Source organism: Lissotriton vulgaris, chromosome 7, assembly GCF_964263255.1.
Source record: "Lissotriton vulgaris chromosome 7, aLisVul1.2, whole genome shotgun sequence".
In the NCBI taxonomy this organism is placed as follows: Eukaryota; Metazoa; Chordata; class Amphibia; order Caudata; family Salamandridae; genus Lissotriton; species Lissotriton vulgaris.
Genome location: NC_141695.1, coordinates 835,205,402 through 835,232,454, shown reverse-complemented (window position 1 = coordinate 835,232,454; position 27,053 = coordinate 835,205,402). Strand labels below are relative to the sequence as shown.

General features: G+C 43.8%; 1 protein-coding gene across 5 annotated transcripts in view; it reads left to right on the top strand.

Moving 5' to 3' along the window:
* SIRT7 (sirtuin 7) overlaps positions 1–27,053 on the top strand; it is a 185,831-nt gene that overhangs the window by 94,248 nt on the left and 64,530 nt on the right. For all 5 annotated transcript variants that reach the window (XM_086931173.1, XM_086931172.1, XM_086931169.1 and 2 more), the window contains exons 3-8: positions 629–733; positions 20,389–20,459; positions 21,931–22,003; positions 22,407–22,505; positions 23,732–23,968; positions 24,287–24,367. In XM_086931173.1, the coding sequence (XP_086787299.1) occupies positions 629–733; positions 20,389–20,459; positions 21,931–22,003; positions 22,407–22,505; positions 23,732–23,968; positions 24,287–24,367 (666 nt within the window). The remainder of the gene's footprint in view (positions 1–628; positions 734–20,388; positions 20,460–21,930; positions 22,004–22,406; positions 22,506–23,731; positions 23,969–24,286; positions 24,368–27,053) is intronic.

Here is a 27,053-nt window from a genome sequence, read left to right as displayed (position 1 = left end):
CATAAGCGTGGAAGGGTATACTCAATTGTGAGTCCCTTGCTCATTGCACCATCAGGATTCGAGCAAGCCAGGCCGAAGACGGCTGAAATGCCAGAAACCGGTCCCCGGAAGCTCGTTTCCTTCTCAGCATAAGAATTGGCTTGGTAGTTTGGTCTGCCCTGTTCCCATGATGCACTGGGCCAGGGACAGACTAATTTGCATATAGCCAGGTTCTGAGCTGGGATGGTGCAGTGAGCTAAAAAACGGTGATGGATCAAGCCCTGAATGGGTAAGAGTGGTCTGCTTAATTCAGACACTCTGTTCATCACCGCCCCCTTTTCTGAATCGTTTGGAAAGCAGTGGCACTCGTTTTCTTGCCCTAGACCTTTTTGGCTTGACAAAAGCCATTGATCCTGGCTTTTACTAGCACTTCTTAATGTAGCACTGTCTTAGATACTGAGTCATAGATATTCACAGTATTAACTAGCCCGTATGCTTTGAAAGTGTTTTCAATAAGAATCATTATCTCCAGTGTAACACTTTTTCCTCTGATTTTTGCACACTTAATAGCAACGTGCTGTGATGTATGCTGGAGTGGCACAGAGGATGGGGACTCAGAACATTACTTCTCTTGTGGTTTATTTTGCAGGTTTGGGATGAACCAAATGAACTTCGGAAGAAGGTCTGTGAGCTAGCTGAAGTGGTTCGAAATGCAAAACATCTGGTCATATACACAGGAGCTGGGATCAGTACGGTGAGAACACTTCAAGAGGAAGGCAGCCATCAATCAAACTATGCAGGGGTGTAAAGGGGTGGCGAATAAGAGCAAAGGGTTATGTGCAGAAGATGGCTATTGGGATTTTGAATTCAGGAGATTCCATGGAACACTGGAAAGGTGAGGTTGAGGTTCACAGATGAAGCTGTGGAGGAAGAGCACTAGGTCGGCTTGACCCTAAGGAGAGGGGTTAGAGGTAAATAATGGGAGTAATTCAGAAAGGAAACATAATTTCAAACACCTACTTAAAGGTTTTGTTGGATGCAGCTGCCACCTCTGTCAGACATCTAACTACTGGTTCAGCACTGTGATTTTGTTATTTATCGAACATGTCAGAGTACAGATCAGAGATTCAGTGGCACATGATTATTATACTGTTTAAATGAGTATCAACCTTTTGGTTCAAACATAGACAAAACACTTGAGCACATTAAAAATGCCCAGAACTGGCAAACTCCATAGCTGGCCTCTAGCAAAGATGTACTTCTCCATACAGGTTCCCTATGCATGTAGCAGTATAAAAACGTGTCATATTTGCAAGCTATACAAACTGCTTCTGGGCAACAGCCATTAACGTTCTAAAGCAGTACCTAGCTACAGTTCAGAATGCAGGGGCTTTCCCTCCTTAAACAAGTGTTAAATCATTCACTGCCCTCCCCAAATTCTTACATCACTAGTAAGACATTACCTCATGTCAGGGGGTTCTTCAGGTGGTTTGCTAAGGTTACTGTATCAAATTAATCCGCAAAGACGAACAAGGCTGTAGTCTGCTGTTAGGCAATTTTGTATGCCTCTCCTGTTAGGCGAGGTAGAATCACACTTGCAGAAGGAGGCAATTCAGGCAGTACCACTAGAAGAACGAAGAGCGTTCGATAAATTTGCACTAATGCGTCAACACCTGCAATAGATTCGCTCACCACAGATGAAAATTAAAAGTCCCACAGTACTGTGGGCTCAGTCGATAAAAATTGACCACAAGTTGCCATCAAGTGCAATCCAGCATGCATGACATTCATACTCCTAGCTCCATCATAAGCAGGAAAGCATTGATTCATACCTATCCTGTGCTAGTCAGCTGCATCATTAATAAATTGGCTGTCTGTACCTCATCCACTAACAAGGCAAAAGTCGGTCATGCAGACCCAAAGTCACCCAACAGCGTGGTCGTTGAATTTCCTAAAATGTTCATATCTGAATCGCCCTCGCATGTGCACCATAATGGAGGCATAAAAGTCAGGTAGACGACTGTGCAAATTGGAAACTTTATCTTTTCTGTTGGCAAAAGCAGCCACCTTTCTGACTATGTATTCCAAATACACTTTCACATTTGCTACTTTTGCTGAATGCTTACTTAAGTCATGCATCCATTCGAATACACTTGTCCATAATAATAGCAAAACCGCACTATACAAATCTTTGTTGACATAACTATATCCTCATTGATTCTACTTCACTGGCAGAATTTCTGTATTAGCAATTTCCATTTATGACCTGGATGCTCTAAATCCGCAATGAGTTTTTGTCACTGTAAGTGCCTTTATATGCACCTGCATTTTACTTGTTTATACAGTTACATTTGTGAATCGTGGCAGTGCTTGTAAATTCCTGTTTGACAAATGAATCCTGCAGGACCCACCTATTCCCTCCACGCCTCTCAACCCCCCCCCCCCCCGGGTCCTTGTCCCTTCTAGTAACTTCTATCCATATACTCCCTCGTTCCTCCCTAATTCCCTCTTTCCTAACTACCCCCTCCAAATTTTTTGACTAGTTTCCCTCACTCTAGGTCAGTCTCTCAGACTCTTCATCCTCCCTCAACCACTGAACAGATGCGGATACTCTTACTTCTACTGTACCATTCACACATGTTTCATCTTTACCTCCCCTTCACAACCACTTTCATCCAAAGATACCACAAAAACACTGGCCCGCATCAAACTACAACAATTTATCAGACTGTTGCATTATGACACCAGCACAATGCTAACACACCTTTACAGTGCCATTTCACACCATTACACTACCATCACCAGCACACCACCGCAGCTCTGCAGCATTGCATCATACCCACTACCACACTATAAGCTCTTACCACATGCTGAACCCCAGTGTTACAGCACATCAACCTCCACCCCTGCTTGACTACATACCTACCTACCTCCTCTTACTACCAATGTTGCCGCCAGACTATACCCCAGAATTACCAGAAAAACCCTTTGAATTACTGTGTTATCTGTCCAACACCACCACCATGCTACCAATCTCAGGTTGGCACTACCACTGCCTCCAAACTTTAGTCCCCACAACGGCCTATTGTCGGTCTCTAGGGTCAAGCGTGCCAGGGAGGGAGGGAGGGAGGGCATTCAATGTGGTGGGTGCCCGCCTTGTAAATGTAACTGTTTTTGTACTTTTATAGCGGACAGCTACCCGCAGTGGGTTTCCCGGCACTTGTACGAATACCGCAAGGGTGCATACCAGGCATCCCTCGCGTTGAGGGGGCCGTTGTGGAGACTAAGCAAGCTATTGCCCAGAGTTGCAGCGTGGGACCCATGATCAAAATAGGCACTGAGGCGAGAATATACGGTCAGGGGAATTTACGAGCCCGAGACCCGCCGGGGCAGGAATCGTACCCTGGTCCCTGGCTAGAGCTCTGCATCGAGGTCTGCCTGCTCTACCCATTGAGCCACACTTCTCGCCTTTGGAATGAACTTCCCAGGAATCTCTGACAAATGGACACCTTGATAGAGTTTCGTAAGAGCTTAAAAACCTTGCTCTTCCCAAAAGCTTAATCTCCGGCTCCTATACATTATGGCCCGACTTTTTTTCCACTGTCACTTTCTACAGTTGGAAGCGCCAGGATACCCGTAGAGTGACAGCATGCGCTATATAAGTACTAAATCATCATCATCGTCACTGTACTTGTACCTCACATCATAACACTACACCCTCCTCTGCATCCCTTATCCAGCAACTCATCACCTCTCAGTTTTGCACTATTCTCTATCCTCACTTCAATACTGCCTCACCACCACCTAATGACCACTGCACCACGCCTAACTCTATGTGATCTTCTCCCACCAGAGAAACACTCTACCACTGAACCTCACAATCCTAACTCGAACAGTTCACTCACTGCATGACAATGGCAAATCATGGCACTACTCCTCTGTGACTGTGCTGCCACCTCACAGCTAAATAATGCTGCCTCCTACATTTGGCATCACCCTTCAGGACCAACCTCCAACCTCCGTGACCAAACTGCCAACCTCCAGGTCTACTACAGAAAGACACTTAAATGCCTAATCACACACTATATCAAGTTCTCCAACTCCTCACTGCAATTCCCTTCTCCATATCAGATCATTCCATGCCACATCACTTACACATGGTTGTAGCATTATAGAACACCCTGCATAACCCCCACTATTCTCAGGCAATGTCACAATACAACAACCCAAAGACCCCTTGTATAACAAATCCCTGCCCAACAGCCAACAATGTCAGAGCTCATATATCCAGATGTAAGCAGGTCAGAAAGGCAGATGTGCTGCAGTCCACTAGTGACGTTAACTTACTAGCCGTGGGTACCTTTTCTACCACATACTAGGTACTCATAAGCAAGCTAAATGAGCCAGTCCATAATTAGCCAATCGTACATGTACTTTGGAGGTCAGAGCACATGCACTGGGGCCTGAATAGCAGGGCCCAGTGCACTACAGAGTCGAAAAATTAGCAGCATCAGTCCAAAAACGTGTGTATGGGGGGGTGAAGGGGTAATCATATCAAACGAGGTCCTTTCCTACAAACATCATCCCATCAAGATGTTTTAATGTAGGTGGAGAAGGGAAAAAACTTTCTCCATGAAATTCTGACAACAACAGAGCGTGCAAATCAATATTTGCCTCTGTTTGAGATTATGTTAAAACCCCCCAATCCTAATTTCACCTGCCCAGTCATGTTCTGGTCTGTCGGCTAATAATAAACATCCCCCTACTGATAAGGTAAGCAAACACATGGATTTTAAAAGGAAATGTATCTACAGGGTGGTCAATTTACAAGTTCTAGTTATCAGGTATGACAGATGTAAGTTTCAAAAGACGGATGATATTTATGACATATCCCAGATGGTCAGCTGATGAGAGGGCATGGCCTATACAAGTATTAGAATTGTGTGAGAAGCAACAGATCCTGTTAGCTCATTGCAAATATTTTATTGTTTTGCTATATTTATCTCCAAAGGCACCTGCTGGCCCTTTCTTTCCATGGCAAAAACTTGTTTGAACCAAAATACTTGTGAGATAATGAAGAAAATAAAGTACTTCAAGATGACTGATTGAGACAGGGCAGCAGCAGCACAGTTATTTTTGTAGGCCAAAGGCCACCAGAAATATATTTCACAGCTGTAAACCAATCACCATAAACCTGATGTTTTCAGTGCAGCACTTTTCTCGGCAGCATTCTCTCCCATACCAGCGTACATTAGAGTCCAGATTCCTCCATACTAGTATTATGATCCAATGTTTCTCCCTATGATAAGACAGTTGCCTAGGAGAAAGTGTGGTTTTCCTCTCGTATGAGGGAGGAAATAAATTTGTACAGCTGGGAATTGTATATGATTAGAGCGAGATATTATATTGAATTCAACTATCATGCACGCATAAGTTATCTTACAGAATGTAAACCAGCAAGGCTCATTTACCATGTCTTTTGAACAAGCTTGCCCCATTCCTGTGCAAGACTCACGATAGAAGTCTTGCTGTTAAAAGGGGTAAATGCTGTGAACAGTCTGTATTTTATGAACGCCCTAAAAGGACCAGACTTTATATATTGATTATTTTAAATACTCCTACACCTCACCCCACAATGATATTAGTGGTTGCAGTAAACTGGAACAAAGGCACAATTTGAGTCATACCACGATGGTGTGCAAATCGAATACACCAACCAGGTTCAACCTTGTCAAAGATTTTACCTTCTCACTTAGTCTTTTAAACCCCAATTCACCACAAGAGTACACTTCTGAAGACCCAGGGGAAGGAACTTAGAAACTGACAGCGTGTCAGACGGAGGTAAATAGCAGGGTCCAGTCTAGCTCCATTTGCCACTGGTCAGCTGGCTACTTCAGGAAAAGGCTTCTTGTAGCTTGTGCATCCCTGTTGCTTAACAGGGGGTCAGAATTATAACCCTTTGAGTCCACTTTTGTCCCGAGTACAAAAGGGAGCAGGTCTAGTCCTCCAAGGCACCTCTGAGGTTTCAGACAGTATGTCTTTTTATCTTCTGCAGGTCTAGGAAGTGTTTTGAAGTAGGTGTCTGGAGGGGACACATTTATGCCGGTCGCAAGCTTGTTGGGGGGGAATTGTAGGAAAATGCCTTTTTTGTCACGGTCGCCCCCACTTTTTAGCACTGGTACTGATGTTTTTCAACTCTTGCGCTATGGGTCCCTGCTAACTAAGCATGGGCGAATTTTGCGAATCTCGCGATCGCGAATTTTGCGGATTTGCGAACTCGCAATCCGCAAAATCCGCGAATTCCCGCGAATTTGCGGATTTTTTTTTTGTGTTCGCGCGTGTTTCTGCCAGTTCGCGAGGGTTTTTACAATTTCGCAATTTGCGAACTTACCTGTCGGGTCGCAAGTTTTGCGAACTTGTTGTTTCTACGTGTCCAGCCTGTTTGGGACACTCTTCTTCATCACTGCCACTCTCTGTCACCACTGCCACTCTGACTACTCATGCCACCCTCTGGCCCACCCATGCCACCCTCTGTTTCATCACCACACCCTCTGGTTGTCCAGTGTACATTATTTTCGGCAAAGCAAAGCACACCTTCCCTGCCTCAAGTGACCTGAATTAATTTGGGGCTGATTAATGTGTCACAGAATATTTTTTTAGCTGGCACCTGCTTCCTTAGTGCTTCCTGATTAGTGATCTTTTGCACTTGCTAAGTGCTTTCATTGTTGCAAAATTAGTTACAACACCTGCCCTGCCCCAACTGACAATAATGAATTAGGGGCAGATTAATGGATTTTAACTTCCAGCCTGGCTCCTGCTTGTCTCCCTTAGCTGTAATTCAGGACCTTTGTGGCATATGTGTAACTATTCTGAGGTTCAGAGCAGGGTCACATAATAGTTGCAACTGAACTCTGGAGGGGCCCCTCAGGAAGCACTACAGGAAATGGCTACTAATGATGAGCCTGAACTTTTGAACCTGGTAAGTAGTTTCAGTTTTGCTAAGATCGTATTTCTGCAATTTAGCACTTACTCGCGGGGTGCGAAGTTGTACTGGCAAGCCGCGAACTCACGCGAACAGTGCGAGCAAGCCATAAAATCCGCTGCTCGCGGATTTGCGGATTTTGCGGGAGATTCGCGGATCTCGCGGATTGCGAATTTACCGAAAATCCGCGAGCGAAACGGATTTTCCGCCCATGCTTACTGCTAACTAGGCCCCAGTGCCAGTGCTGATTTCCTAAAACAAGGTAAAATGGTCTAATTGTAACACAATTTATACACAATTTGGCACCCCTGTACGTCCCTAGTAAGTGGTACCACTAGTACCTATGGCATGGGTACCAAAGAGCTACCTAAGGGCTACAGCATGTATTATGCCACCCTAAGGGACCCCCATACAAATTGCATGCAGCCTGTCATTGCAAACTGTGTCATGGTGCAAACCATTAGTGAAAACATGGCCTGGCACATTCACTGCATGTATGATATGCAAGTCGCCTCTACAGCAGGCCTTGTAGCCCTAATGCAGGGTCCATTATATTACATGTGAGGGCATATCTGCATGAGCAGATATGTACCTTTTTCTATCTGGTCCAATTACTAGATAGTACAAGTGAAGAGGGAAGCCATCTTAAATAAATGTACTAGACATTAATCTTTACGAATTCCACAGCTACATGATGGCTTTATTGAAACCAATGGTATTTGGTATCAAACACCTTGTCTTAATAAATCTGTACTGTTGCCAGTACAGGATTTGTTATGACATGCACTCAGAGGGCACCTTAGAGGTGCCCTTTGAAAACCCTAACACTATCTAGTGACCTGTCTGACTGGTGTTGACCAGCCGCCTGGCACCACGGACAAGTTTCTGTCCTCCTGCAGGTGAGAGCCAACGCTCTCTGAGGAGATAAACAATGCCTGCTATGGAGGAAGGTGTTCACATCTCCTCCAGTAGGATGGCTTCAAATCTCCTGCCGCCTTTGATATGTGACTCCGGCTTCCCCGAGACCTGGGAGATGCCACCCACTGCCCTGAGGCCCATTTGGCACCAGGACAAGTGGAAACTTAGCTTTGCTGGTAGGTTTGTTGCACTACCAGGCCAGTCAATCCCCCTAAGGTGGGCTGCGTGATGTGTTCCACGAAAGAAGGGTTCCACCATCTTGTTTTTGTTGGAATTAGGAACTCTGGGACAGGGATATGCCCACTCCCACAGGAATTGGTCATATATTGGGTCTAGTAACCCCAAGGGTAAGTAGGCCATTGGCTACAACCCTTCACCCCACTTAATGCCCCAGAATTCAGTATTTAGGTGGTCCCCTGACACCAGGAACTCATGTCTGACTAAAGAAAGAGGACAAAGAAAAGCCAAAGAACAAAAAAACTGTGGACTAGCTGAAGACTTGACGTCAAACCCTTCCTGCCTGCTCCTGTCCCGACAGGGTTATATATTTGTAGCTCCTATGTCCGCTTAATGTATGTATCTTGGATCTTTTTCAGTCTGGTAGTTGAGTCGGGAAGTCCAAGATGTAACCATAGTCGAAGCCAGAAAGGATAGTCAAACAGCATAAATATATAACCACATAGCAAGAGGTTTGGTTGTATTCATAGCTGTAGTGAGCATAATGACCAAACCTCCTTCTGAACCGGACTATTGAAGGCCATATATTTATCATAATATACTCAAAAGTTCTTCGCCTTAGAAATAGAAGTGAGACATAAGCCAACACTGGCACCGAAAATTGTGTAACGAAGACTTCTGTATTATGCCTAGTCTTCTTAACCCTTTCGATGCTGATGACGAGCTCAGCTCGTCATCACCCACGGGTGTCGTGTGCTGATGACGAGCTGAGCTCGTCATGGTGCCACTAAAATGGCAATTTCCAGCACAGGGGGGGGGAAACGCCCAGCAGCCATGTGGTTAAGGAAGGTGATGACCATCTGATTATAAATAACTACAAAGCACTCTCAGCTGATGGATGATGTTGGAAGAGAGTTGGCAAACGGCTGCAGGTCAGTATGGTCAGGATTAGAGAGAACACTGAAGCCTAAAGACAGAGTATAAATTCAAAAGATTACGCTACAATGCAGTCATCTGCGGCACCACAAAGGTGTTTGACAGTGTAGATGGACGAAATAGGGTAGACTGACACCATTTGAAAGATAAGTTTAAAGAAAACAAAGATACCCGGCTGCCATGTTTAACATGCTGCTATTTATTTCAGCAGACTAAGGGCCAATACTAGTAGTCTATGGACCTGGCTTAATCATTTCGCCATGATTAACATAGTCAGGAAACATTTTTTGGGAACATTTAAATCTTGTCTGAGACATTAAAAGATACATTATTAAGTACAAAGTGGAAAAACAAATGTACATTAAGCAAGGAATAATGGTGAAAACATGAATTTCAATACATTAGTCAAATTCATATTCAAAAACTTTATTCGATCATTAGTTGATAATAATCATAAAAGTACATACAGCATAAAATACACAAAAATACAGCTTATTTAGGACATATTCATGGGTCAAAGGACATATTATTTCTCAGGTGTACCGATTTTAAAATATATACAGCAGTAAAAAAGCAAATATCATGCGAATCAAGACCAAATAAAAGCCTCATGGCAGATTCAATAGTGGATACATTATATTTTTTAAAAAGTGGTTTCAAATAGGTTTTACGCAGATGAAGATAAAAGGGGCATAACAATAAAAAGTGCTCCGAGCTTTGCTTTGTGATCCCATCACATGGACAAGGGGCAATAGTGTGAGTCTTAATATATGGATACGCAACAAGCAAATGAACGGTCCCCATCCGCAATCTTGTCAATACATATTGATGAGAACGAATGGTAACCAATTTAAGGTATCCTGCGAATCCCGGATCTACCATATTATATCTATCATAAAAAACATGTGTAGAATACTGGGAAGTAGCAGCCTTACGCTTCACAGCACTGGCCCTTAAGAATACATATTTAAGCTCTTTCTTGGGGATGTCTATAACACAGGGTGGGTTTTCACGCACACTTAAGTTAAAAACATCTTTAAATACATGAATGATATAATTGAGCCAGGGGATACGGGAACATTTGTCCAAGTGGAGACAGTCTAAAATGATCTTTTTTGTGAACCCCGTCTGCTCCTTGATCCAGATAGATCTCCACACTAGAAGAGGTCTTAGACTGATTAGGTCGGAAAGATGATCCAGACCAACCTCCCGATGGATCAGATTAGTTGATGCAGAGGATGGTAGACACAAAAGCTTTTTAAGAAATTTATTTTCCTCCACCTGGAGCACATTATGATTACAATGGCCCCAAACACCTGAACCATAAAGGGCCAGGGCAACACATTTATGGCGATATAGGTACAACATATCGGGTATCCGCCTGGAGCCTAACTTTGATGCAAACTTGAATATACCAAAAGAACACTTGCCCATTTTAGCTCTTACATTAATCATTTCAGAGGCCCACATCCCTCCGCTATTAAATACATTAGTCATATGTGAATAAGTATGTAAAAAAATTACACCAGCACGTCTTTAACACACTAAATCAAACCCTGAGCACCCCTATAAAGCCTTGTATTTAGCTTGTTCTGGAGAGATGCCCTCCATGGGGAGGAATTAATGTCTGTGGGGATCAACCATTATGCATAATCCTTCTCCAGAATCTGTGGTCTATTAAATTAAAACCCCTCATGGATGCGAGGTAATGCCAATGCGTTTTCAATCCCCATTGCACTTGAGGGATTTTCGTCAGGGCTGAGACAGTGTAATCTGAAATTAATAGAGGTGAAAAAAACAGTCAGTGTAATGCAACCCTTTCTCTCCACCTTAATATTGCCTGTTTTTGTGAATGGGTTGCACCTGAAATATGAGATGCAGTCTCTCTAACTGATACATATTCTTCACTATGCCATTTGTAAATAGTGTTGAATCTGAAAACACTGACATAATATTAAATGGTTAAAATTGTGTGACAAAGACGATTAAGGCGTTTGAGTGCATTGGATTTCAGGACAAAATCGCTTACTTTTTGCAAGATTGTGCGTCCATTCGAGTAGAAAAAGGAAAGTGAGTGAGCTCCCTTATTCCATTATAGACTTGGTGAAGCATGAATTGTCTTCGTTTGAGTTTCTGTGAAAAGAGCCACAATGTATCAAATTGTGGCACTGAAAGGGGTTCTAGCGCGTTTGTTTCAAAAGCAATGATGCGAGTATCGACGACTTATATTGTGTAGTGTTTCCTGACTCCAAAAACAGCTTAACCGATTCGCTGTGGCCGGAATTCCACTGCGGTGCTGAAGAATTTGACACATGTGCGGTTTGGGCGGCCGCTGGCCGTCCTCCGCACAGCCCACCATGACATCAGACTGCCGGGGGCCGTCCGATTCACAGAAGAGGTTAAAGCAGTCACGACTCGATCGGCATTTAAGATCTGCAACAGGAGAAAGGAGACGGTAGCTTGTCTGTCTTGGCAGTTTACTAAAAACAGATTTTCTCGAGGCGTATTTAAACTCTCACATAGTTTCTCTTCTGTGGCGGGTTCCCACTGACGATTCAATCCTTCAGTTCCGTTCTTCCGGTTGGCTGCGCTTTAATTCAATGACAGGAAGTGTTATTTTGATGTTTTATGGGAATTGTAGTTTTCAACGTTTTTGATGTTAAACTGGAATCAATTAGTTGCAGGTAAGGAAACCTAACAGTGAAACCTTCTCAAGAACAGCACCTAACAACAAGTAGCCCCAGGTAATAATAGGTACCCCAACTAATTTCATGGGGGTTCATGTACACACTGAATAGCACCCACTGTAACAATGCTTGTTTCCTAAGGAACTGAGTCAATTAATCATAACAGCACAGGTGCACCACAACATTTAGCATGAGGTAAATCAATGTTTGATATACAATTCCAATAAGTCACGGAGATAGAAGATCCTCGATTTGATTTCTTTATTTTAAAAAAGTGTGAAGCACCATACAGCCGACGCGTTTCGTCCCAAAGAGGGACTTCTTCAGGGCTTCTGCTAATAGAGAGAGACTTCAAGTAGAGATGGTAATTGAAGATCTAGAGGTGTAGCACCGCAGATAGCGGAAATGCTTGCCTCAACAAATTGGGGACAAGCGTTCCAATGGACATCTAGTGAATATATCCGCTTTATTCGAAGTAGTGATATGTGTGGGTCCAAAAATATAGATCTGCATATGATACTAGGTCAGAGTTCTTCAATCTGTGGGGCGCGCCCCCCTGGGGGGCGTGACACCATCCTAGGGGGGGGGCGCGCACTCCACTCTAAAACCTGACCTTTGTTCGGCTTACTGTCACGCCTTGCAAGTCTGCTCCGGTAAGGGTTGGAGGAGGGAGGGAGGGTAAATTCACGAGACACTATGTGCCCGTGCTTTTGTTATGTTAAGAGCAGACACATTAGCCGTCACAGGATGGGGTTAATTAGTATAGCTGAAATGCTTCTGCTGCAGTGGGTGGCAGGGAGTCTCCTCTGCTAAAACCGAAGCAAACGGACAGACAGTCTTGTTCTTTGCGTTTTGTTTCTTAGCAAATGAGTCTCCTTGCCTTCCACTGCAGCTGAAGCATTTCAGCTCTATGAATTAATGTACAGTGCTTAATTTGTAAAATCAAAATGTTGCGGTGCTAAAGATTTCTCAGAAGAATGGTCGAGGTGGTGAATACTAAGGCTGCGTTGTGTTGATTTCACCTCATGTCTCTCGCAAACATCACCCTGCCAGTGTCTTTACCCCCTCTCACCGGTTGGACCCCAAAAAGGCTTTAAGCTTTTTTTTTTTTTTTTTTTTAAACCTAGACCGTCATGTAGAAGATTAGCTCTTTGTGGAGTTCCCAGGGGTAAAAAAGGGAAGGCTGTGCATTAGAGGAGTCTGTCAAGTGGGATAGTCCTCCACATTAAGATCTGGTATTCACTAGCAAAGAAGGAACTGCATGAAGCTTTGAGAGCACGTTCCATTCGGGCTAGGGCTGCCACCACTGCACTTGTACGTGGTGTCCCTGTCCTTGATATCTGCTTGTTAGCTAAATGGGCGTCTGCAAATTTGTTCATAAAGCAGTACTGCCTTGACAGCCCGATCCGGAGGGAAGGCCATTTCACCCACCTGGTCCTGCAAGACCTTTTGGTCTGAGCCTCCTCCACAAACCTACCACCGAGGGAGATAGTGTTTTGATATCTATTCTAAGGTGAGGATCATGTGGTTAGCAGTATACATCAAAAGAGTAAGTTACTTAACTTCAATAACAATGTTTCTAGTGGTTACTCTTTCTAAATATACATTTATCACCACTCTCCCACCCTCCAGTTCCAAGGAGTGGCCTATTTTCTGCATCTAAAAGTGGCACAGCACTGACAGCAGCAATATATGAAACAAACAGTATGTCACTTCCCAGCAGAACAGCAACTTTTCTTTCTTGTACTTTTGGGGGGCCGTTCATAAGCACCTGGTGTATATTTCTATCCATATCTGTTTTTAACAGACACCAGTGCTTATTCATGTATAAATTAGTAGCGTAAATCAGGTGTCAAGTGTGAGGATCGCTGATGATGGCGAGCATGAGAGAGAAAGGGAAAGAGCAACTAAGTGGAATAGAACAGAAAAGAGAGGAACGAACTACAAAGCAGAGTGTGATAGAGATCAAATGAAGGACAGAATTAAACAGAGAGATGGGTCTGTTTTCCTATGCAGCATGAAATGACAAAACGTGCTGTAGCAATTTTTATTTATTATTTATTAATTAATCTTATAGAGCGCGACAGCTACCCATAAGGGTTTCCCGGCGCTGATTGACAGTAAACACATGATTGATCCTGAAAAAGAAGAATTATTGGGCAAACAGCCAGGTCTTTAAGGCTTTTCGAAAACGGAGATGGCACTGCTCCATTCGTAAGTCCATGGGAAGAGAGTTCCACAGTTTGGGTCTCAGTACAGCAAAGGAATGGCCTCCCATTCTGGAAAGTCTGAATCTAGGTACGCAGAACAAATGTTGGGAAGAAGAACGGAGTGAGCGTATGGGTAAATAAGGCTTGACGAGTGCTCGAAGATAGATGGGAGCAACATCAATTTTAATCTTATGCATAAAGCATAGTGCCTTAAATTTTACACGATTTTCAATATTAAGCCAATGAAGTTGCTTAATTCGTTTCGTGATAGGATCATATTTCCGACATCCACACAGGAGTCGGGCAGCAGCATTTTGGACCAATTGGAGACGACGCAAGATCGCCTTGGTAACCCCCAGATAGAGCACATTACTGTAATCCAATCTAGAGGTCACCAAGGCCGTCACAACAGATCTCTGGGTGTCAGATGGCAGAATCCAGAAGATCTTTCTCAGCCATCTAAGAATAGTAAAACAGGTGGCTGAGACTTTATTGACTTGGTCCTTCATCGACAGATCCCTGTCAATGAGAACCCCGAGGTTCCTAGCACGTTCAGATGGAGTAGGTAGAACGCCCATGGTTGACGGCCAGTGTCTCGGACTCCAAAGGTCAGGCTTGTTGCCGAAGACAAGCACCTCCGTCTTTTCGCTGTTAAGTTTTAGAAAATTATGGCTCATACAGCGAGAAATGTCACTAAGACCGGATTGCAGAGAGGAAGGTGAAGAAGGATCAGCTTGAGATAAGGAAAAAACAATCTGAGAATCATCAGCATAAGTGAAAAGATTGAGACCAGAAAGCTGTGCAACATGAGCTAACGGAACGACATAAAGATTAAAGAGGAGAGGGCTAAGGATAGAACCCTGGGGAACACCGTGAGGGGAATAGTGGATGTTCGAAGTGGAAGTATTTGAGAAGATTTGAAAAGTCCTATCAGAAAGAAAGGACGAAAACCAGAGTAAGGCTTTGTCACAAATGCCAAAGGAGGCAAGGCTATCGAGAAGAATACTGTGGGAGACAGTATCGAAAGCTGCACTGAGATCAAGCAAAATCAGTGCAGCTGTTTGACCCTGATCCAATAATTGGCGAATGTTCTCAGTAACACCTAGTAGGGTGGTTTCTGTGGAGAAGCCTTGGCGAAAGCCAGATTGGGATGAGTGAAGAAGATTATTGGAAGTGACAAAACGTGAGAGATGTAGATGAATGTGTTTTTCCAAAATTTTTGAAAAGGCTGGCAGCAATGAAATAGGCCGGAAATTGGCAGCGACATTAGAATCTGCAGTGGGTTTCTTGAGGAGTGGAGCAACCACTACGTAAAAGCGAAATAGCATCAATGTACTCTCTAATTTCATGCCCTGAAGGTACTGAAACCCTGCGCTGCTGTCAATAACATGCTAAGTTACTTCAAGTGTCTGGTAATACACCTTGCATTCAGACAACTCGCTCCTCATTCTCACACTTCACTTTCACACTCAACCTGAACTCACAGCGATCACATTGCACTCACACTGATCCCCATACACTCCCCATTCACCCTGCTCTCACAGTGATCACTCTGCACTCACAATGCGCTGTTCACCCTGTACCTCACCCTGCAGTCATACAAGCACACTACTCAACCTGCACTCATGTGGTACTTCATTCAACTGGCCCCCTCACTGCTTAATCTGCAATGTCGCTCAAATAAGCCCATTACTAACCTTCCATTCATTTATTCGTCCCACTCTGCACTTACATCCGCACCCAAATTCATATGGTCGCCTCACTCACCCTGCAGTCACTCCTCTTACTCTCCTCTCAAACTGTTGCATGGCTCACCGTGCACTCACATGGGCCCTTCTGCCACCCACACAGCGCAGAGGTTTAAAAAAGGTTGAACATTATTTGCCGGATATGGCCCAGGATATGCGTGTGGCGGTCGATTATGTAGTGCCCCAGATTACAGAAATTTCTGTCCGGTGTTGGGGGAGCCCAACATCTAAAATAAATCAGCTGGGGGGGCTCAACTTCCAAAAGTTTGTAGACCTCTGTACTAGATCTATCTGTCATCCATTTCAGATGTGTGTTCCCACAGCGCGTAGTCAATCAAAAGGTTAATTATATGGGTTTGAATGCCCAAGTCGTAATATGTTAGAAATGACTGGCAGGGTCAACAATCTACCCAGCTGCGACCGTGGTTAGTTCCCCGGCAACGAGTCAATTGGTTACTCAGGTCCATAAAGTTTCAGCTTGTGCTAATTGATGGTTTGGTTTAGTTCGGACATTTCATTAAGGCCTTTCTGGATGCAATTACGTTTTAAGATTAAGTAAGCCTCTGTTTTTTTTTGGGGTTTTTTTTTTTTATCAGCCGGTTTGATAGTAAGGTCTTTATTGGCTGGCAAGGATTTTTAATTTTTTTTTTATTTTGAAAAAACCTTTATTGACAAACATGGTTATACAGTAGCAAGCATGTAGCCACTCCGAGTCGGCTGTCACCATTGTCAGTAAGTATACCGATGAGTCAGTTACACAGCACTTCAGCCGACAACCCGGGGGTCCGGCGGCAATTAAGCAAACCTGTCGTAGCCATATATTTAATCGCAGGAGAAATAAGGTCTTTTTCTTTTATGTTTTTTAAGAAAACCAAACAAACCAATAAACAGGAAAAAATAAATAACTGTTGAGGCAAGACAAGAAGCTTATATACAAGTGATCCTTCGGGAGAGGGAGTACCGCATCCAAGGATATTACACAGCAACAATTGAAGCTAAAAAGCTATAGGGAAAGCAAGGAGGGAGGGGGAAAGGGGGAAGAGAGCAAGCAAGCAGTATATGGACGAAAATCAAGACCAGAAGGAACAACTAGCTAAGGGGAGTGCAACACCTCCGGTGGATTCACAAAGGGGGGAGTACAGATCTCTCCACGATACTGGTTTCACTGATTCCATACCCTCCCCCACTTCTTGGGCCTGCCCCGAGCGACATAGACCGTTTTTTCGCGAAACATGCACAAGTCCATGTTTCTTGACCAGGCTGACAGACTAGGTGCCCTCGATGATCCCCACAGTGTGCAATATCACGTTTGGCGACCATATTCCCTAAGGTGGCCCACTGTGTCTGAGCCACGTTGTAGTCGTTGGGCTCCCACATATTCAGAAGACACCTTCGGGCCTCAGGCAAGATCGAAACACCCGTCACTTTTCCATGACGCCATGCACACGGTTCCAAAAGGACACCACCGCTGGACATTCCCACAAAATATGTAGGAAGGTACCCACCATTCCACACCCACGCTTACACAATCCATCCAAAGAGTATCCCATACGTAACAATCGAGGGCCCGTCACATGCACACGGTGTAGGATTTTCAATTGCACCAATCGTAGATGGGCCGGGATCGCCACCTCCTTCGGGGAGGATATCGCTGCCTGCCAATCCTCATCAAGTTCTAATCCATCGCTGGTCCAGGCCTCATGGAGTTGTAAAAGAAGGTCTGCCCGGTCATTTATCAGTTTCAAGCCTCTGTTTTTTAATAATAGATTTTCTACATTGCCACCACGCGGCAGTTGTTTTAATCCTGCTAATACAGTCCACACAAAATCTTTTTCAGAATGTCTTCTCTCAACAAAGTGTGCCACCATCGGTGCAGTTAATACCTGTTTCTAAATTTAAGAGCGCTGCTGTACAATTCTTTGGTTAATTTGTTGATTTGTCTTCCCAATGTATAGCTTGGGGCATGGGCACTGAATTGCATAAACTGTATCTTTCGTTTTGCAGTGCGTGAACTCTTGTACTTCAGTGGTACTATTGCAAACGGAACAGTTGATTCGGTGCCCATTGGATTCCCCATGTTGGACTAATGTTCTGATTTGTTACCTTTGCCTCAAATTGTAAAGCGCTCTGATATCCTTCGGGATCAAGTTTGCGCTATATAAAACTTTATAAAGAAATAAAAATAAATACATTTATCTTTGAAAGCAGGCATTCAGAAATAACCTCAATCATTCAAGTGCTGTACCTGTTAGTCAAGCTTTGCTGAGACAGCTGATTGAGAGGACGTGGTTAATCGTTACTTATGTAGTATAGAAATTTAAATGTGGGAGCCTGTGTCCGAGCTATGCCTCATAATTGACTAGTCACAATTCCCTCTTCCAACTACAAGTGACCAGTTTTTTGGAGTGTGGTCACTGCAGAGAGGGTGTGAAAATTAGTCAATTTCCTGTGAATGTGTCTTTCTGGGGATTTTGAGAGGAAGGCATAGCCTGTGAAATAAACTGCAGCAGGATAAGACCTTATCCTTGCTGACTCAGGTAACTAAAATTCAAACGAGAATAGCCAATGAGTGGAAAAGCGTATGACCAGTTTTAAATAGTTTATGGTTTGGAGAATGGCATGTCCATTGACTGGAGGCAAAGAAGTGTGAAGAAAAAGAGCCATCAGGTATTCCATATCTGTACACTCAAAATCCAACCCTGCTCTAATTTAGGGAAGAGCTGAAGATTCATTTCCTTAAAGAACTTTATCAAAATTATGCACTAACAGTCCACTTTTCCTCTTAGAAACCTGCTACCCCTCTAATCACACGTCTTTGAATTAGACCCTGTACACAGCTTCGCTGCTTTTTGGCTAGGTTTACACTACATAAATACCATATACAAATACCATATATACACATAGCGTGGCCTGCTATGTTTGGTTTCTTTGACTCGTTACATGAAACAAACAGAATCCAAGTCCGCTTGAATAAGTAGATCTCTGTGTAACGTCCAAAGTTTGCCAAAATGATTAGCTTATAGTGGTACTGCAAAATTCGAACAGACCTTCAAGATTGTTCGCTCCTGCGATCTTTTACACAGGAAATCAACATGAAGCAGGGGAGTCTCTCTTTACAAGTTAATGTCTCTGGGAATGAGTGGGTGCTCGAAGGCCGGTTGGAAGAACCCTCATGCATCCCTGTAAATGATAGTCATCCACCTCCCTGTCTCCTGAGTTTGTTACGGTGGAGTATTTTAACACCCAAGGGATAGCTATCTCGAGACCCAGTTTCAATGTCATTCCCAGTCAGTTCTCACGTACATAAATAGTGTCCAGGATGTCTTTCAGAAGTAGGTTGCAAACCAAACACTTGCCTGCCAAAATTTTACAGAAGCTTGGCTCCAGGAAAGAGTCCCACTAAAATCAGTCTGTTTATTGGTGGGGAAATGTCCCTGCTAATCCCCCGTGATGCAAAGGATCCTTGGTTTCAGCATGGCAGAATTCCGACTGACCACCTCCACAAGATGGTACCTGCCCACGCTGAAAGCCAGAACCACTCTAGTAAAGAGGGCGCTCACTCACACAAATTAGGTAGGAACTCTCCTAACAAACGCTAAATTGTGTCAGTGAGCTGTTTCCACTGAACAGTAACTAGCCAAGAAATTGTGTCTTTTTACGAACAGCAAACTCACACACAAGAAGGAAGAAAACGGGCAAAATATTCCCACAAAAGGGAATATTGTGAACAAAACGTGCAGCATTCTCTCATAATTGTCACTGCAGTAACCTTAAACCCCTAAGGTGACCATTACTATGAACACGTCTCACATGGTCAGGGGTGCACACTTGTGTTACCAGTGAGTACGGGTCAGAAGCACATCATAGATGGTATGGGTAAACATCAAGGAGTTGGAATTAAAAGCTATGTGTTAGCACTAGCAGCTTTACTTGGTCAATTCAAGGGAAAAGTTGGTCTGATCCTAATTCACATGACAGCTATGTATTGTTCGCAAAAGCTAGGATTGAGGCCCTTCTTTTAGTTGTAAAGGTTAACAACGGAGATTTAGCATTGGCCTGTATGAAGGCAAACTCGTCTTCTATCTGAATAAGTATCAGGCCTAGTGAATGATCTTGCAGTGGCATTAAGTATGGAACACTAAGATACACACAAGCGGGAGTTACATTTCACCCTTCTACACACCTACTCCCAAATCTAGTTAGCTTTGCAATGTGAGAATCACACATAATACTTAGTACTTATCTTCATGAGAACATGGTGACTAAGGTGGAGTCTGGGTCCCAAATGCATTTTAAGTTATTTACATTAACTAGCCTATAATCTCCTTCAGATATTACAGTGAAATGGAACGTATATAAATTAAACTTAAAAACAACAGTAGAATAAAACTACATTTTCCCAAGTGTGGACCTCTCCTCTCCGTCGCCTCTTTCATATTATTCCGTGCCAGTATCATCCAAGTGTTTAAAAAAATAGTCCTCATGCAAATTCAGACACCAGTTTATATATATTATGTTTCAGATCCCTGTGAAGGGGTCCTGTATTATGTATATAGTTATCCGATAGAGGTCACTCTCTGATTCAGGTGGTAATTTCTAATCTTATTAAGCTCCGATGTTCACGTGTCGTCCAGTAGTCCATACTGCTGTGATCCCTAAACCCACTTGGTTGTCGCCATCTTTTAAACTACTTTAAAACTGGCAAGTTGCTGACACCGTATTTTAACTTTGCGTTTTGTTTTGCAATACAGGCTGCTGCCATTCCTGATTACAGAGGCCCAAATGGCGTGTGGACCCTGCTGCAGAAAGGGAAGACTGTATGGTAAATGGAGTCTAATCTGGCACAGACACTCCACCCAGTGTGCAGTTAGGCACATTTGGAGGTTTTATAATGCATGTGTATCACACAATAGTTTCTTCATACATTTACTTGCATGTGGGAGGTTGTTTTGAGGCCTATATCTACATGGCTGTATGTATCTTTAAGTGCTGTTGGGTAGGTATGTGTAGTGCTTTAGAATACCAAACAATACCTGTGTGGTAGAATAGTGCACACATTTCCAGAATGCGATTCAAATCTTCGTTATTAGGACCCTGATTGGGAAAAGGGCCTAAGAAGGCCTTCCAAGATAATACACTGAAAGATATGTTGTCTTAACCTTGACTCCAGTACTATACATAATCCTAAGCATCATACCGGTAGGAGCAGAAAAAACGACCCAAAGTGACTCAGAATTAGCCATTCTTCAGTGTCTGGAACGGGCCAATATAGATGGATTTTAGCATTGAGATAGCAAACGTGTAGGTTCAGGCTAGCACCACCCCCCACCCCCACCCCCTGTTATGGTTGAGACGCTTTGTGCCTGAGAAATTTATTGTTAGATTTAGCCAGTGTTGTACCACTGTCTTCCAAACAATTCATAATAAAAGAATGTACATATAAGGGCTTTTGGTGAACCTACATCATCTATTGTTCTGTTGAAATGGCATTTGCATGGGTATGCCAGATGCAGGTCCTGTTCACACTGTACCACTGGTACCAAGCTATGCCTGACTGATGATCCCTAATAAGGGTAAAACATGTCCTGGGTGTATTGCTTGTGTTCCTCTTTTGGCAGGGCCTGGCCTGATTTGCATATGTCTGAGTCCAAACCAAGGTGGCATTGTGTGCGAAAAAACGATGGATTGGGATGCAGCCCATATTGATAGCCTGTGGCTGAGATTAATTCAAGCATTCCATCTGTCACCTTATTTTTGATGCCCTTTGTATTCTGCGGGAAGGCATTTGTAGGCAGAAGGATTCGTATTATAAAGTTCGTAGCTACACATTTTAGGAGTTTCAGAGTTTTAGAAGACCGTTTCATAGTTTCATTTTGCGGCTAAATGAGAGATAGCTGCCTGAGGCAGTTTACTCTGTAGTCATACACTTAGATTGTATTTATACATCGGCCTTTTCATTAGCGCATGTTTTAAATTGGAAGTTCACAGTTGGAGAGTGTTTATACTGTGCACTGAGAGGTATGTTCACACCTGATGCACCAGATTTGTTAACTAGGAATGGTTTAGTCCTAATTCACAAATAAGAAGCAGTATTTATACTTATGGAGTATTCCTCCAGTATAAATAAGAGCCTGGATCACTTGTACGACATTTAAAGAACTTAAGTTGCTCCATAGTTGCAAAGAAGTGCCTGGGTTTCTTCTAAAAAGAAAACTTTCCCTTTAAAGACATAGAATGGTCAACTGTTTATAATTGAGAGATTTTGAATTTGCAATATCTTTTCCCTCTCGCAGTGCATCTGACCTAAGTGCTGCAGAGCCCACCCTCACCCATATGTGCATTGCACGTTTGCACGGGCACAAACTGGTAAGGATTCTGCATGCTCTACTCTCGCTGAAACTTGTCCTATCATAAACTTCATCATCATGATATCCCTCACTGCAAGCACTTGCCTTCTGCAATCTCCCTGCATGTCCTCTCATTTCAGCGTACTCTTTTATTCTAGCCTTTCGTCCCGCAATTTAATGAGTGCTTATGTATGCCAATGTAATGTGCTGCCTAAGATTTAATTTGACGTGCTCCACTTGTGCTACATCTCTGTGTGTCCATAGCTTCCAGTCTTTTGTATTATGCCCCATCCTCCGTGTTGCCGATTACTTTCGCACCCTACTGTGGGGATGCCACCTTCTTGGTCTGTTTGCGACCCTCCCCTTCAGTACTTCCACATCTTTTGTTTGTACTGCATTCACTATTTTCTTCCCTCTTCTAGGTGCAACATGTTGTGTCCCAGAACTGTGATGGCCTTCACATACGCAGTGGAATTCCTCGATCTGCCATATCTGAGCTGCATGGAAATATGTATATTGAGGTGAATGAGCAATGCATGATGTGCATTTCCAGACTTAGGGCACAGAAATGAGCGTGTGGTGACTGTAATCTTAGCAACCTTTCTAGTGACTTAGATGCTGGGGACAGACAAAGAGAGAAACGCATGGTGTGGGTAACTGACCATTCACTGAACTATAATTTGAGGCCCTTAAAAAGTAGATGTAGGTTGAAGGGAACCATTGAGTAAAGATCATGAGGTATAGTGGGCCTAGATGCAGAGATTAACATGAAAATGCAGTGGATGGTGATTGACAGAGCAATACAGGGTGTCTAGGAGAAAAACCTGGGCAAATGAAACTCCTGGGTCAACACTGGGTATTTGAATCTTTAATCCCAGTGTGAAGTTTGGAGAGCTAAAATCCAAGGTATGTCAGAGCAATTAAAGATTTAGGCTAGCAGGACCCAGGAACTGATTCTGTAAGGCTGTAAGTAGAGGAACAAAAATAAATTGTGTAACCTCGCCTACGGATTGTCAAAAAAATGTGTGCTGGCGGGCAACCTAGCCATAGGTACTTTTAACAGACAGCAGGGACTATCCTTAGTACAGGGAATCGGGAGCACAAACACAGAAACTATCGTCACCACTGGATATGGATCCCCGCAATAGGGATCCTTGGCCATACAATGTGTGGGTAACTCTGTGTAGGGTGTTGGAAACCAAGATAACACATCACAGATTGTCGAGAACCTAAGCACAAGGACTGTCTGCAAAACGTAGTCTGATGAACAATAACATGAACTGTCAACAATTCAGATTAAGGCAAGGTACAGAACATGAGCTACACATAGTATGGAATAAACACTGGCCTGGATCCATCAGCAGTCCATGATGTGATGAACCCAGACACAAGTACTGCCGGCAGCAACTAGGATGTTGGGAACCCAAATACTAGGACAGTTAGTTGGGGCTCTCTAAGCATGTATGAAAACGAACTCCTGATTGACATTCCTCACTGCCTCCATTCTCTGGCAGAGAGGTTCCTGTTGCTCATTTTGTCAAGACTGACTTTCCAACATCTCTTTTCTGGATTGATGATACCAGTGGCATACTTACTGTGGACTAAGATTGACCAGGGTCTCTGTATTGCAAGTGGACAGTCCTGACTACCCATTTAGTCAACACCAACATTGAAAGCTACCTTTTATACACATGACTTCCAATCTCATAGACAGTAATTTAATTGAATGATTTTGTGTTTGTTTCAGGTCTGTACTCAGTGTACTCCAAACAAAGAGTACATACGCCTCTTTGATGTGACTGAGCGCACAGCCTTGCACAGGCATAACACTGGGAGGACATGTCACAAGTGTGGAGGCAAGCTCCGGGATACGATTGTGCACTTTGGGGAACGGGGAACACTGGCATGCCCACTCAACTGGGAAGCAGCAGCCGAGGCAGCTAAAAATGCTGACGTGATCCTTTGCTTGGGCTCTAGCCTAAAGGTAAGGATGGGTCGCTTGCAGACAGTACTAGCCACTGTGCATTGCCTGATCACTACAGCGTGTCCTGAACTCTTTATCTCCTAGTCTTGTGTGTGTGAAGTATGAATCAAATCTTTTTTCTCTGTCTGCACATCTGCAGTGAACTATTGCTTGTTGGGCTCCTATGTCTACAATGAGCTGTGTACGACTAATCCACTGCTATGATCTTAATTGTCTCCCCCGCCCAACGGATGTTATTCCAAAACTGTCTTTGAAGCGTCCTGAGCGTGCCGGCCTCTGATTGAATTGCAGCCCTTTAATTAGTGTTTGTTTTTACAGGTTCTAAAGAAGTACCCTTGCCTGTGGTGTATGAATAGACCTCTCAGTCGTCGCCCCAAGCTCTACATTGTAAACTTGCAGGTAATGAACTGGGCCTCTGTTGCTTGGTAAGAATGAATGCTTGTCTTGAAGTGAATATTAGACCTTTCCCTAAATGTCCACAGTTTCCAAGTTTAGTGGGCAGAATTCTGTGTGGGTACTATTGTGTTTGCAGTATGTGTTGTAGATGAAATGCTGTGCACTCCCTGTCTTTTAGTTCTGACTTCGATGCAGACCAAATTGAGTAGTCAAAAGATTCCCTTTAGGCACTTCTCTCTGTCAGCAATGAAGAGTATTAAAAACGTACTCCAACAGATGCGTTGGGGTAAGAAACACCAATTCCTTGTGGCACAATAAAGTTCTCTCAAGAACTTGAAAGTTGAGTCGGAAACAAGGAAATAGATTAGTAAATGGTACTTATAAATGTTTAGATAAGCAAGACAACTCCAAAGGTATGCAACATCTTGGGCCGGGCTATGACCCCAAATATTTGAATTGCTTTCTCATCCGGCACTACATTTCTTTTTTGAGTCCTGTCACCAGCTTCATCCTGCGGGGACTTGTTCAGGTCAACACAAATCATTTCAAAAGCATTACGGTCTCTTTAGTTTTAAAATAGGCATTGGGGTTAATGATTGCCTCGATATAGGGAAGCTTGTAGATTTTGATTTGGATAGCGTGAACCTAGCTGGGGACAGAAGAGTGCTGTAACAGGCCAAGCTCCAGGCAATACATTCGAGGATGAGGTGACATGGTAGGCATATGTTAGTGGTGGTGTTTCTAAGTGGTACGTTTTCAGCTGTTTCTAGGTCAATGGGGATGCTGTTCTAAATCCTGTGGGTAAGCAGAAATTGGAATTGGAGCTTTACTTTACCTAAAAAATGCTGAAAAATATAAAAAGCCTCTATCTAAACAATATGGTAAACACCCACCTCCTAAAAAAGATCTCCACCCACAACAAATAGTCTTGTGTTCTCGCTGTAAGGTCTTTGTGACCCTTGAAAACTCTGTTCCAGTCATTGGCATCAACGTCCGGTTAGGGCCTAATGTGGTCCTATTGCCTAAAGTTGAGAGTCAAAGATAACAGTGGGCCAGCTCCCCCCGTAGAGCTCCAAGAACGCCTTGAAGGTCAGGTCATGATGTTTCTGTTATGGATTCTAGCAGTTGAGGTCATGATTTTTCTACGGTGGGGTAAGCAAGGTACCTGAAGACACCAACAGCAGACCAAAGAGACCGCGGCAACCAATGGTAGCCACAGCCAGTGCAATTGTTCCAGTATTGGAATTACCTCGTGAGCTTGCTGACCTGAAAACCATGCTGGGGCTGAGGATAGGTGAGTAGGGGCACCTTTTTGGAACGGCATAGGTTAAGGGATGGAGCAGGCTTTTCCTTTTCGATCTGTGAAGTTAATGGAGCAGCTCCTTGACCCAGCCAGCCTTCTTGCATCTCTTAAGCAGCTGGGTTGGCGTCACCTTGTGCCTCGTGACTGTCTCTGCTCAAGCTGTTCTTATTCATGACCTTCCATTTATTTGGACTTTCTATTGATCTTTCCAGGATGCCAGGTCACTGCTGGAAAACACAGTCCAGCTCCTTGAGAGAAAGAAGGGCCTTCTTTCTCTTCCCAAGTCGCAACAACAGTGCTTTCCCAGTATTTGAGCCAGTCTGGTGGGAGGGATGGTATCAATCTTCCAGAAATTCTATCCCTGGTTTTGCAGTCTTCTCTCTTGCATGGACCTCCAAGTTTCATTTTTCCTGAGTGAACAATGGTTATAAAGCACTGGCTGACAGGTGCAGTGTAGGAAAGTGCCCCTTTTTATGGCTCTCGCCTGCGTTGCAGTGTGCAGCACTGCTCGCGTAGCAAGAGCCCTTTTGTATGGGGTTTTGAAAGCTGCTCACACGCTCGTACTTGTGACCAGCTTTCCGCGACTGCCATTGGCTTTCGCGTGATTTTTTTTTTAAAAAAAGCCAGCACGCAATTGGACAAAGGCGGGCGCATGTCCCGCCTTTACTCTGCCCATTTCCTACGGTGGCCTGCACGCGCAGCAGTGCGAGTTCGCCTTGCAGCCGCGCTCCCTCCCCCGCTTCTCTGTGGTGCGCGCGCACCACTACTTTCGATTCCTGGCCCTGCTCCTCTGTGGTGCGCGCGCACCACTGGTTCGCACTGGTGGCTTGTTAGACTTCTGGTAGTCTCAGCTACGTGTGCGCATTGAGACCTCCCTGTGGTGAATAAACAGGAAGCAATAGATACTGGTAAGTGAAGTTTAATTCACGAAGAATAACTCCACCCGTCATGAGCGTCTGGTCTTCGGAAAGCCGGTGGTTACAATGGCTAACCGAAGGACTCAGCCGTCCATGCACGAGAGTACACACTTTGAAACATAATAAAGGTATGCACGGGCCGTGGCTCGTGAACAATCAATTTAAAAGATAATAACTCCAAACGCGGGCTTTGGCTCGTGAATTCGACACGAGCCAAACCCACGTCATGGAGGCAACACGAGCCAAGTCCACGCCGCAAGATCGCGGCGTGGTACGAACCATTACATTACACCACCTTCCCCCTTACAACAGTGAACAAAATGAAAGAGGAAAAGAAAAAGAAAGGAAAAAAACCCAAAAAAAAACACATGCCTAGAATTTAACAAATTCGTTGTATCTCTCTGGAGCCCTGATGTGTCTGCCAAAAGAAGAAACTTTCTTGTGAATTGCAGCATCCTGGTTAATGATA